Genomic DNA, 14,090 nt, shown 5'->3' with positions numbered 1-14,090 from the left:
AGCACACCAGAACTTAATCTGTGCAGGAGATGAACTTTTAATAAGCAGAAGATATGAGAAAACAGGATGGAGCATACCTGTACTATTCAACCGAACTGGCCTTTTGCTGCTTTGAATTCAGTCTCAGCCGCCTGTGTTACTGTTGGTGGAGCCAGTTTCGCTTTTCCAGTTTTGTGCTGTGTTCCACTTGGCATCTTTTCAAGCTCAAGTGAGCTGTGCTAATATTAATTAGCTGATGGAATCACAGTGGAAATCAGGATGCGGCATGTCAATACTGGGCTTCTACCACCTGCTCTCCTGGACGGGGACATCCGCTGTGCACATACCGTGCAGGGAACACCATCGTTCCCATCCAGCCCCGTCACCGCTATTAAATCAGAAAGATACTGTGACCTATTTAGCAGGCAAAGAGTAGTATACAGCATGGCAGTAGTCAATGTGCTGCCTTCCAGATGATGTTGGACTTCCATCATCCCCAGCCAGCATGGGCAAAGATTAGGGATGATGGGAGTTGTAGTTCAATAACATCTGGAGGACATCTGGCTACTCCAGTATCATAAGTAATAAAAACAGAGTAAGGCTGCTTGGGAGGGGGCATATATACACATATATATACATATACATACGATTGTGTGTCATCTGACCTGTCTACTGCAGTTATTAAGTTTGCAGATGACACTACCTTAATGGGTTTAATAACAGGTGGAAACGAATCAGCGTATAGAGGGGAGGTCCAAGAAATATCTACATGGTGCCTAGAGAACAACTTGCACCTTAATATCATCAAGACAAAGGAGATGGTGTTGGACTTTCGGAGGAAGAGAGAACTAGCCCCGCTGTACATCGGGGAGGGCTGTGTGGAGAGAGTCTCTTCCTTTAAATTCCTAGGAGTTTATCTCAGTGAAGACCTTACTTGGAAAATCAGTACAACCCAGGTGGTTAAGAAAGCCCAACAGAGGCTCCATCTCCTTAAGAGTATTGCGAAAGAACGATGTAAATCAACATTTGATGATCTCCTTCTACTGGTCCACAATAGAAAGTGTCCTTTCATACTGCATCACGGTGTGGTACGCTGGTTTGACATCAACTGATAGGAAGTGCCTACAGAGGGTGGTGAATACAGCACAAGATATAATGGGCTGTCCCATGAATCCACGGGATGACATCATGGAAGAACATTGCCTCAGGAGAGTGAGGAAAATTCTGAGGGATGATTCACACCCTGGCTGGCATTTTCTTGATCTCCTGCCCTCGGGCAGAAGATACAGAAGCATGATTAGTCGCACCAACTGGGTAAAAAACAGCTTTTATCTGTGGGCTGTTAGGCTGCTGAATGAAAAGATAACAACAGAGCAACTGACTTTTGGGTTTGGTGGGTGTGCGTCAGTAAACGAGGGGAATTAATACTAAGAGAGGTGAAGTGGGGGGGTGCTCATGTAATCTCACTGTATACAAGTTGTACAAGTGACAATAAAGTATTTCATATGAGGGGAAGTTTGGCTGAAGGCTTTTGTTGCCTGCCTTCTCCTACTAGCCACATTTTCCTGCTCAGCCTCAATGTTACTGAGGGGGAGATATATTGAGTGTTTAGAAGTTTAGAATGTAGAAGAAGAAGCTGTTGCACCAGTCAGACCAGTCTCTGTAAGATTATCTGTAAGATAATGCTCTTAGCCGGCCATTTACATGTCCAAAGAGATTGCCCTGCTGCTACAGAGACAAATGGGTGGCTCTTTTCCCACCTCACGTGGCTGAATGCATTGCCATCCCAGGAGGGAGAGCAATAGAACAAGGGAGGCTGTGTGAGAGAGAGTTTTGGGGGGATTCTGGAAGCTGGGGACACAGAAGCTGGTGTGTTGGATCCAATATGTGACTTGGGGCTTCCCTAGAAACCTAATGGAGAAGCAAAAATCTTCTGGAGTGTTAGTGCTCTGAGTTCCTCTGTCCTATGTTCAGCTTGTACATGTGCAAATGAAACCACATATTATAAAGACACCACAGTCTCTTTTGACCTTAATTTCAAGGAAACAACCCTGGAAAAGAGATACGGAGCCTCTCACTGCTCAGAGATTGGGTTATGTGCAACAATAAATATACTTACAGATTAGTAGCTAGTGGCCCTCCTGATGCTGCTGAACTTCAGCTCCCATTGCCCTCTAACCACTAGTCATGCTGACTCATTGAATGTTGCGCACGAATAACTACAAAAGTGTGCATACCAATTTTTGTGTACAACAGGTACAGAGGTTATATACTTGCTGAATGCAACATGTGAATAATACCCTCTGTGATGCTGCTTTAAATGTATATGCAGATGGGCGTTTATATCTGCAGCAGGGGTGATTGGGTTTATGTTTCATGAGAAGAGAAAACAGAAAAGGGGGAGATTGCAGAAAGAGAAAGCGCCGAGTGAAATTCCTTTGCAGGAATTCTGTGTACTGCAAAACACACACACACACACACACAACCCCGAAACATCCCGCCCCCCATATTACATAATTTGGAATCAAATGTGGGACAGTCCCCGCCCCCCAAGGCAATGCAGAGATATCAGGCAGACCCTGCCTCCTACCCACCTTCCTCCCAGGTGCTGGCCTCGCCTTCAGCTTCATAGAAGAGCTATTAAAAGCTGGCCAAAGCTGTTTTCGTTTGCCACAGTCTCCCTTGACACCTCTCAGACCTGCCTCTTCCCCTGCCCTCCTGCCAGCAGCATCCATTAAATTACTATTTCAAGGATGTAACAAGAGGCTTCATTTATATATTTCCAAGCATTCAGCAAGCTGCTTTCTGTATCGTACATTAGGACAAATGGTACCCATAATAATATAAAATGCTTGGGCACTTGCAAAAAGGCAAGAAATATCCCCCCCAAGGTACATTGTGTCCATTGGCCCGATACAGTAATTAGAGTGATGAGGCAGGGCCAGATTTTAAGGGGGATTTATTTACTGGGTGAAATTCTGCAAATCTACTCAGAGATCAAGCATATTTGCATGTGGAGTTTAATCAGATATCCTGTAAGAACTTGATTCTGTTCCTTTTGATGGTGGTCACAACTGAAACAGCCCCACAGTGTAATTATAGCTTGCTCTTTACACTGGCTAGAATAAAGTCTGGATTCTTGCATTGCAAGAAAAAATGATCCAACAAAGCAGACTTAGTAGACACCTAATCAAGTCTGACTCATTTGAAGTCACTTAGATGGCCAGGTGTAGCTGAATAAATGCAGTGAGAACATTTGAGGGCACTCCATTCAGTTCTGTGTCCGGCGTGACCAAAGCTGCCATAGCCCAGAATCCTCTGCAATCCACTAGATTCCTCAGCAGAGAAGACAATGTGAAATGAGTTCCCTGGATAAAGAAAGCTTGAGAATCTCTGCATGGCTTAAGGTGCAACAGTTGGCTGACAGTTAAGAGTTGCAAGAGTGAGTAATGTGTTATTTTCATGGAAAGTGTTTAAGTCCAAGTTGATTGCCCCCTACCATCCTCTTCTGCAAAACGTTAAAGGTAAAGGTAAAGGTACCCCTGCCCGTACGGGCCAGTCTTGACAGACTCTGGGGTTGTGCGCCCATCTCACTCAAGAGGCCAGGGGCCAGCGCTGTCCGGAGACACTTCCGGGTCACGTGGCCAGCGTGACAAAGCTGCATCTGGCGAGCCAGAGCCGCACACGGAAACACCGTTTACCTTCCCGCCGGTAAGCGGTCCCTATTTATCTACTTGCACCCGGAGGTGCTTTCGAACTGCTAGGTTGGCAGGCGCTGGGACCGAGCAGCGGGAGCGCACCCCGCCGCAGGGATTCGAACCGCCGACCTTTCGATCGGCAAGCCCTAGGCGCTGAGGCTTTAACCCACAGCGCCACCTGCGTCCCAAAACGTTAAAAGAAAAGAGAAACCCCTCTCTATTTTAAGACAATTAGCTTTTAAAATAGGAACCGATTTCACATGGCTTTCTTAAAAAAGCATGCATAAACCCGACCTTTTGCATATAACATGAGGTCACAGGCAAATTAATGTTTCCAAAGATAAACCTGAGAAAAGTGTGTCTGTGATAGGATGGCCATGTGTCCTCCATTGCAGAAGAGAGTCCTCTAATTTAATTTCATCTGTTCTTGAAGGACTGTCTAGTCCCAGTTCAGGTTCAAGAGGGTGGAAGCAGAGTTGAAGTTGCCCATTAACAGTGAGCTCCTTAACAGCAGACTGAGCAGGCACAGAGCTCAGCTGGCCACGGAGCCTTACCCCTTACAACAGTGAGCACTATTTCAAGTGGAATTAATGTACATTGCTTCTAAATGTCCATGTATGTAAACACATTTGCCTATGAACATTTTACCCATCTGTAATGATTCTAGGGGTTGCTCGTGCGTAAACCGGTGCAACACCTGGCTGGGTTGCCTGAGTGAGCCTTTTCTGTCCAGACAGCCACTCACCTGTGGCTGTCTCAATAGCTGGCAGAATCCGTCAGTGAGCGTTTCTTGAACTTCTTCCAGCAAAGAAGCTCTTTGACGCCTAGTCTCCTCCTACTCTCCCTGCGCGGAAGCCTTCTGCACAAGGAGGGTGTAGGCAGCGGAGGACCCTTACTCTCCCCGCTGGTCCCTGGCAAGGAGTCATGGGACCGCCTCGCCGATTCCCCCATCTGCCCCCCTTCTCCACTGGTGCTACGCTGATTCCCTTCCCCAGAAGATGGGCTGCCTCTCCCCACCCCAGGACGCTCTCTGGAATCCCTCTGGCTTTTGCTCTCTCCCTCCGGCCCTGATGGCAGTTCCCTGACACCATCCTTTTTAGAGGCAATGTAAGAAGTGGCCATCTTGTGTGGAAACACACATTTTCCAAATGCACTAGAAAGAAATTTAAGCTCCAATTTAATGCAACAGCATTTCTCAGAAAGATAGTGCGTTCCTCCACCTATGACTAAAATGAGGACCAGGCAGAGTGAACAACTGAGCATATATTTTTGGAAGGTCATTACTGTTATCATTAGTGCAAGTAATTCTTACTATAAGGCCATAGCTTCTGCTTCAGATTTTGGTCCTTGCTCTGTCAAATTCAGTGTAAAGGGGACACCTACTGGTAGGATGGGTTTGTGGCACATTTCTTAGGGCTGCCTACTGGGGAACCTGCAGCCTTGCTGATATTAAAAAGGTAAAGGTAAAGGTACCCCTGCCCGAACGGGCCAGTCTTGACAGACTCTGGGGTTGTGCGCCCATCTCACTTAAGAGGCCAGGGGCCAGCGCTGTCCGGAGACACTTCCGGGTCACGTGGCCAGCGTGACGAAGCTGCTCTGGCGAGCCAGAGCCGCACACGGAAACGCCGTTTACCTTCCCGCCAGTAAGCGGTCCCTATTTATCTACTTGCACCCGGGGGTGCTTTCGAACTGCTAGGTTGGCAGGCGCTGGGACCGAGCAGCGGGAGCGCACCCCGCCGCGGGGATTCGAACTGCTGACCTTTTGATCGGCAAGCCCTAGGCGCTGAGGCTTTTACCCACAGCGCCACCCGCGTCCCTGATATTGCTGGACCACAATTCCCATCACCCCAGCCCACATAGTCAATGCTCAGGGATGATGGGAGTTGTAGTGCAGCAACATCTGCTGTGGTTACTGTGGAACAGTGCTAACAGGAAACCAGCTTTTTCAGTTTTCCAGAGAAGCAGCTGTGTTTGTTAAAACAGACTGAGAGCTTCACAGTACTTGAAAGCGGCTTTCCCCAGCATGGTGCCCTCCAGATGTTTTGAACTACGGATCCCATCAACACTGGTTATTGGCCATGAGGCTGGCCCTGATGGGAGCTGGCATCTAGCAACCACTAGAAGGCCACAAGTTCTCCATTCCTGCCACAGACAGAACTTTCCCATCACCTTACCCAGAATGCTTTTGAGCCGAGCAGATTTGCACTGAAAGGTCAATCAAAGGTTGAGGAATCCAGTGAGGTAGACACATGCATTGTAGGGGGTTCAACAAGATGATTCTTTGGACCCCTTCCAACCCTACAGTTCTATGATTCTAACTGCCCAAAGACAAGCTGAGACAAGCATGCACAGACCCAGGAGAGTGAAGCTGAAAACACCTGCCAAACATTTAATTGCTTCATATCTGTATCAAATATAAAATAAAGAGCGGAAGGCAAGTTCATAACGGAAGGGTTATTAGAAATAAGAACCACCCAATTCATACTAACTTATTTGTGTCTTTTAAAAGTGATATGCAAATTGTTGTTGACTGTATGGTGAAGGAAACTTGCAGAACCTTTTCAGTGTGACATCTCTGCAGCTTTCCAATCCAGGGTTAACATCAATCTAGAGAAAGTTCAAGAAAGCCAGGGTTGTTGTTTTTTCCTGCAAGCATCTTTTTATTTGTTTATTATATAAAGAAGCATACGGCATCATCTGACATGGGAGGGAGAGGCTGATTCTCTCCTTTAAGTACTACTCCAAGTCGTATGCTCTTAGCAAAAAAAAAGTAAGACTAGACTGCATACTCAGGTACCGAAGAGCCTCTTGCAAAAATGGGCTCCTTCTGGTTTCTTCTGCTGTTATTGCACATTTTGAGAAAAGTCCTGGATCAAGGCACGGTAAAAACAAAATCATTTAGTGCTTCTACAGTAGATGTTTCAGCACACGCTACGCAACATAAAACTATATTCTTTGAACACATATATACATACTCACATAAAAAAAGAGTCATGCACTAATTAGGGTGAGATTTCAACTTCTCTGGTTGCTTCATAATATACAAATAAAGAATAATGTTGTAAACAAATGGCATGCACATAAACTAAAGCAAAATATGCTTTATACAATATCTGAGAGCTATGATGCTTAAATAAAACAAAATATAATTTACTAGTCCTCAATGTTTATGTGCCATTCTTGTCCTAGTGAAATTCTTTGAAGTTCTGGATCTTTCTTCGTTTGGTTTACAGGTTGGCAGCTTGAATGTTAGGAGACAGATATGGCTTTATTTCATTTACTTATTTGTGTCATACCCAACAAAATGATACATTTTACTTTTATTTTTTAAAAAAAGAAACTAAAAAGCTTTTTCTGCAATTTCATTTGGATGCAGCTTTCCAAGTTATTCTCTAGTGGAGTAAAGGAAACAATATAAACATTCAAACAAAGTTGTTGTTTTTTGTCCAGCCACATTTCAGGAAAACGGGCTTCCACTAGCCAACTTTCAAGGCAAGGGCAACCCCCACCCCTCCCTGCCGCCAACAACAGCAACAGCAACAACAACAAAACTTTTGGCAAGTTTGGATTCAAAATGAAATGAAAATTTGAAGAATTCTACAGGCTTCAGTTTCCTCTCCAAACTGATACACAGAAATAAAGTTAAATTAAAAATACATCTGTTGTGGTTACAACTGGTGAAGTGCTACAGATTTATCTCCAAATTAAGTGGGGGGTGGGGGATTTTCATGGCAACGCTGCTGAAATCAAACATCCTAGCACTATTTTTTTTTTGAGGGGGGGGGGAGGGAGGTGTATTTCTGTCCCACTCAGTTGAAGACACTTGCGAGGATTGTTTCCCAGGCACATCAGGAGGAGAAGGCACTTTTGAGTGAGGGAAGACGCTGTTTTTAAAGAAAGGGGTGAATTTTGAGCAGGGATTGTCCTCACTCTTGCCCACCCCACAGAAGGTCCAGCCTCAGTTAGATCAGGCAGAGTTCCACACAGTGTCTTCCCAAGTGGCATCCACTTCTCTCGGCCACGGCTTTCTTTGCCGAGTCCAGGCTGGGGAATGTGACCAAGGCTTCTCCGCTGGGCTGACCACTGAAGTTGTAAAGCAGGAGGATGGAGTCTCCATGGAGCTGCAAGGATGGAGCAGAAGGGTCAGAGCAGGAAGACTTGGACCCTGAGAGATTGAGGAGGGGAGGAGGAGAGAGAAGGACCACCCCTGGAGAGCCAAGTTCCAACACAGCACCTTGCAACCCCAACCCTCACCGAAAGCGGTTGTCACAGCTCCTGGGGATTATAGAAGAAGTGTTTGGATTTGATATCCCGCTTTATCACTACCCGAAGGAGTCTCAAAGCAGCTAACATTCTCCTTTCCCTTCCTCCCCCACAACTAACACTCTGTGAGGTGAGTGGGGCTGAGAGACTTCAAAGAAGTGTGACAAGCCCAAGGTCACCCAGCAGCTGCATGTGGAGGAGCGGAGACGCGAACCCGATTCCCCAGATTAGGAGACTACTGCTCTTAACCACTACACCACACTGACATCTTGGCAATTGTGACTGGACTCCATTGGGGAAGAAGAGGAGAGCAGTCAATGGGAAACGAGTGGCTGTACCGATGCTATTCTCAAGAACAGAACAGAACAGAGAAACCTAGGAAGCTGCCTTATACAGAGTCAGACCATTTTGTATCGTCTACAATGCCTGGAAGCCATTCCCTGGGATTTCAGCTCCACCTGGAAATGTTGGGAGTGGAACCTGGGACCTTCTGTATGCAGAGCAAATGCTCTGCTGCTGAGTTACAGCCCTTCCCCAATATGATTTATGCTAAGTCAGACTGCCTTGTCCAGGGATTGTGAGCCTGTGGCTCTCCAGCTGCTGCTGGGCTACAGCTCCATCATCCCTGACCATAAACCATGCTGGTTGCAGCTGAAAAACAGCTAGAAACCAACTTGATGTTATGCTCATGAAGGGCAGTAAATCCTTTTTCATATGGGATAATACAGTGCTCACTGGTAGTAAGCCTCTGCTTTTCAGGGCAGTGGCTCATCTAGTCCAGCACCCTGTCCTCACAGATGTCCATGGGACAACTGCAAGCTGGATATGAGCTCAACAGCACTCTGGTACACTTGTGATTCCCAGTAACGTATTCAGAGGCACGATGCCTCAGACAGTGGAGGCAGAACAGTGCCTTATCCTGCATGAATGTGGCTAATCCTCTTTTAAAGCCATCCAAGTTGGTGGCCATCACTGCATCCAGTGGCAATGAATTCCATATTTTCACTATGTGCAGTCTGGATTAAATACTTCTGTTTGTCTGCCCTGAATTTTCCATGAGTTCTAATGTTATGTGGGAGAAAAACCTTCCTCCTCCCACTTTCTCCATGTATCCTCTTACCCTTTTTCTCTATACTCAAAAGGTCCAAATGCTCACAGAGGAGTTGTTCCATCCCACTGATAATTCTGGTTGCCCTTTTCTGAACCTTTTCCAACTCTACAATATCCTTGAGGCGAGAAGACTCACCTGAGCCAGAATCTAGGACTTCAATCTGAGATTAAATGCTTATTCTCTTTATCATGAGTGGCTTTCTCCAGAAGATTTCCTGACCTTCCTTATGTGAAACTAATCAGTAAAAGATTAAAATGTGCATGGGCAGACACACATGGATGTGCCAGGTGTCAAGAGATAATACCTCAAGAGAAATAACTATTATGCACACAAAAACAGAGGGGGAACCTGGGGTGCTAGGAAGGAACCATCCCACCAGCTCTCCTAGAGAAAGGCTTTCCTTTGAACCCACTGTCAGTGCTGATAACTCCAGCAAGAGTTCTCATGTACAAAGCACCACACAATCCTTAGCCATGAAACACAGGCCCTTCCTAGTCCAGAGAAGGCAGAACCTGAAGCTGGGGAGGGAGGGAAAGGGAGAGGAAGAAAGTCCCATGTCTAATGAGTAGTTGCTCCTGCCCATTAGTTTCAGTTACATCCATATTCTAATAGGCTACAGTCCCAAATAAGGCAGAGTTAGCAGTCTTTTCAGTGCCCAAGACTGAGCTTGGATTGAAATACCCGGGTGGTATTCAACAGCAGTCATACTCAGAGTACTCATTGAAACTAATGAGCATGTCTAACTACAATAGGTTACAGCAATACTCTAATTTGCTCTGCATTGGGGCTTAATTGAATACAACCACAGTGTCCTAAAGCAAAGGGCTAGGACATGGTTGTAGAGATTTTCAAAGTATGTTCCAGGGAACCCTGGTGTGTGCATGTGTGTGTGTATGTACATAATATTGAAGCTTACTAAAAGCTACTTAATGGGAAGGTTGGTTATGGTAAACACATTTCCCTGAAAAGCATCCTGGCCACATTACTGAGCTTTCCTTTGCCATATGCAGATGTAGGAGAGTTCTAGATGTCTTGCTTCAGAATAGGCCTACCTACTGTCTTTGTGGGCTATCTGTGCATTCTAAAACATGCCTCAGGGCTCTGCAACAGGGGTGGGGGACTTCAGGTGGTGCTGGAAAACAACTCCCATTATCCCCAGCTAGCATGAATCACAGCCAGGGATGATAAGAGCTAGAATCCAGCTACATCAGGAGAGCCACATGCTCCCCCTGAGCACATATTCTAAAATGTGCACAGTTACTTGGCAAAATTAGTCAGTGTGGAAAGGCACCACTGAAGGTAGACCACCATTAAATTGGAGAGGAGAAAATGAAAAAAGATGGATATAGTCGTACAATGATGGTGCTCAGGTATGTTAATTAACACTAGCCTGACGTTCTGGCCTAGACATCACATCTCTCTTTAGCACATGTACACACACTCAACAAGGTCAACTTAAAACAAGCAAACAAATGCCTACATTGAGATTTGACACACAGGCTCATACCTACGAGTTTGAACAATACAGTATCAAAATATGGGTTTGTCCACACAAGTGGTTGCTTGATGTTACTGGAGAATGAAATCTGATACATGTGTGTTATCCAGTCCCAGAACCCTCACATTTAGCAGAGGCCACAACCCACACTGGTTGCCATATTATGTCTGCGGGATCTGAACAGGAGGTGTAATGCACATGGTTGGCTGGAGGATGTGCTCCTCAGCAATAAGGTGATAAAATGACATCTGCAGGATTAAAAATCCCCAGGTGTTTCAGGCAACACAGTCTTTCTGGAGGAGAGTGATGCCAAATGAAACTCAAACTATATGTAAAGTATATACCAGTTAATCCTTATCAACAGATTTCCTGTGTGCTTCTTCGGACTAGTTCCCACTGGGGTAGGTCAAATTGTGTTGGGGCTTTAGTGCTCACATGCTGCTTTGGAGATTCTCATGACAAAATACTCCCCCATACAGGGGTGAAAGATCTATCTCCTTGCACAGGCAGGCAGCATATTGGGGGGGGGGGAATGAAGAAAATACCTAGGGTTGGGTTTTTTGCAGTTACATGCATCATTCATATGAGTTCCCTTAGCTCAGTGTGTGTGTGTTCATGTGTAAATTGGAGGCAGACTTAAACCAGTATGTGTTTTCTCAAAAAGAGCTCCCAGAACAAAGGGCTGGCATCTTCCTTGCAAAGTTGTCAATAATGCAACCTAGTAATGCTGCCTCCCAGGCACCCAGCACTTCCCCTGAGGATTGGCCTCACACCTGCCAGCTGTAGTACTGGCTGCATCATCAAAGGAACTTGGTGCTTCCTTATTCCCTTGGAATGATGCAGTCTCAGTATTTTAGAAGAGGGAAGAGAGATCAACGCTGTGTGCTTCGGACAAGGGTGTGGGGAACTTGTTGCCCTCCATATGTTGCTGGACTTTAACTCCCATCAGCACCAGCCCACACAGCCAGTGGTCTTGGATGATGGGAGCCGGAGTCTAGCGACAACCAGAGGGTCACAGGTGCCCCCTTCTCCTGCTCTACATATAACCACAAAGCATGGTAAATTGGAAGAACTGGTCATAACCATTGAAACTTGCCCTTCAGTGCCCCAAGTGATTACATTTTGCCTTCATTGCCTTACATCCAACAGCAGAAAGATACTGTTACATGCATATATGACAGAAAGCATTCAATATGATCATCTTAGCTTAAAACAAGAGAACCCTTACGGAGTGGAGAGAGAATGCCAAGCAGACATAATTGCCAGCATTCCCTTTCTCCTCCAGAGGTCTCCAGCATCGCTGCCACCATTAGGTTAGTTGATTCATGCCAGGCGCCGAAGCAAGGGAATGTTAGTGAGCAGAGTCCCCACCACAAGCTAGGAAGGGAGGATGCAAGGAGGAAAAAAACCAATTTCCCACCACTCCCAGCCGATCATTTTGCCCTTTTTCCAATCACCACCAAAAAGCTCCACCTTCTGCCAATCTGAGCTTACCTTCACTGGAGGTTACAAACACTTACAAACAAACCCAGTCTTTCGGTGCTTGTAACACACTCCTTGCTTGGTCGTTGATCTGAATAAGGCCATTGTAGTCGTCAGGTGCATACTACAGTACAAGTGTGATACATAAGGTCAGCAAGAGAAGGGGCAGGTCATCTTGTTACCAGCAAGCCACACAGACCAGCACTTGCAAATGTCATTAGGGAAGGGGTGGGGAGGAGTCATGGCTACAATTGTCAGGGGAAGATACAAGTCAGGCACTGGGTCCCTCTAGCTCAGTGTCGTCCACTCTTTTCCAGCTCCAGTATTTTGTGCAGAGAAGGGTTTTAACCTTCACCTGCTACCTGATCCTTTCAACTGGAGAAACAAGGGATTGAACCTGGGATTTCTGCATGCAAAGCATTCTACCCAATAAGCTATGTTGGCTGCCTTTCTCCAGGATGTCAGAAGCAAGGGTCTGCCCCAGCACAATGTTTTGAATGGGGATGCCAAAGAGCAGCGTACATTCTCAGGCCCTTTGTTTCATTGGAAAGCCCCTTGTCCCCATGCCCTGGAGGCATCCACCTGAGGTGCCAGAATCTATGTAAGCAAAAGCATGGCACAACCTACAGGACACCATCAGAAGTCTAGCTAATGCTTGGGCACCTTTAGATCACATTCCAGGTGGCACTTATGTTTTTAAAGTCACCCATAAGCCTCTTTACAAAAGCTGCAACTGTCAGAGATCCAATCTATAAAACTGGGTTAAGCAACAGCAAGGCATACTGTGTTACAAGCCCAGAGTGTCCTGGGAAAACTATAAAATGTATTCTTGGATTGTGACAAATAAGAAACAAACAAACAAAAAACCTTTAATTAAGTCAGGTTAAAAACATTAAAAAAAATAGTCCATGGATCTACAGAGCAGAGCTAGTTCCTGAGTTGGGCAACTTGACCAGTCAGACCAAGCCCTGGAATTAACGCCAGATGTTTTAGCAAACTATGAACCCTCATTAATGGCCCAGTGTTAAAATGCAACCCCATGTCATCTGTCAAACATTGCCAAGCACCAACTGTTAAATATTATAAGGGTGATGAAAGCAAACACCAAAAAAAAAATTAATTGGATGACAAAAGGTTGATTTCAAAATACAACCTGCGAATGGTTCGCAGATATTGGACATCAAATCTCAGAGCGGTTTTGGAAGCAAACTGGGAAACACCGCTCTAGAATTGTAAGAACTAGACGCTCCCCCCACCCAAAAAAGTTCATTTTTCCAAGGCTTCAAGTTTAACACCCAAAGAAAGAACAACATACAGAAGAGGTTCTCCACTCCTCCTCCTCCATGCCCTCAATCATATAGACAAACCATAAACTAGGAGATGATTCTGAAATGCATCAAGAACAAGTCGTGCAAGATGTTAGGTTTCTAAAGAAACCCAGAGCAGAGAAGATGTCTTTGTGCAAGCATCTATTTGAAAGAAAAGGAAGTCCACCACAATGAGGTCTCCTGTCCTGTTAAGTGGAGACCAGAGTTAGAGAGACAGAGAATGCATATGCCTCTGGCAATTTGCCATCACTTTGTGTCACTGCCCCCCTCAATCTTTCCGCTTCTCAGTGATATCTGGTCATCATGTCCTATTGGAAAAGCTGCAGGGTCAGACACAAGAACACCTGGGAAGGTGAGGCAGTACTAAAGCTCAGTATAGGTTGGAAAAATATGCACATATATGTGGAAGTGGATAGCTCTCTTTTAGCACTTGTTTATTCATGAGAAGACATGAGGAAGACACCTTCACCAGGTGTCATTTTGAAACAAGATGGTGGACCAAAATGCAACTCAGCCATGATTTCATGTATTTTTTTGGGCATGGGTTCAGCTCTTCTCATTATACCATTGCCAAACTTGACATGAGGGTTCCCAGGGTGGGGTGGCAGTCTTTTTAGCATTTGGATGCCAGCCACCATTTTGAATCACGATGGCAGACCAAAATGTGACCTTGGTGTGACTTCACCCCAATTTTTGGTGTGATGGGTCCAAATTTACAACCTGCACTATCC

At 45.6% G+C, this 14,090-nt stretch overlaps 1 protein-coding gene across 3 annotated transcripts in view; it reads right to left on the bottom strand.

Annotated features, from left to right (window-relative positions):
* Nucleotides 1-6,310: 6,310 nt before the first annotated feature.
* ESRP2 (epithelial splicing regulatory protein 2) overlaps nt 6,311-14,090 on the bottom strand; it is a 62,394-nt gene continuing 54,614 nt past the window's right edge. For all 3 annotated transcript variants that reach the window (XM_079988281.1, XM_079988282.1, XM_079988280.1), the window contains exons 16-17: nt 12,044-12,155; nt 6,311-7,798 (exon numbers count right to left, since the gene is read on the bottom strand). In XM_079988281.1, coding sequence (XP_079844407.1) covers nt 12,066-12,155 — 90 coding nt within the window. In that variant the 3' untranslated portion in view covers nt 6,311-7,798; nt 12,044-12,065. The remainder of the gene's footprint in view (nt 7,799-12,043; nt 12,156-14,090) is intronic.

Source organism: Podarcis cretensis, assembly GCF_951804945.1.
Source record: "Podarcis cretensis genome assembly, chromosome: 8".
Lineage (NCBI taxonomy): Eukaryota > Metazoa > Chordata > Lepidosauria > Squamata > Lacertidae > Podarcis > Podarcis cretensis.
Note: the sequence above shows the minus strand (reverse complement) of the source record. Positions and strands in the feature narration are given on the sequence as shown.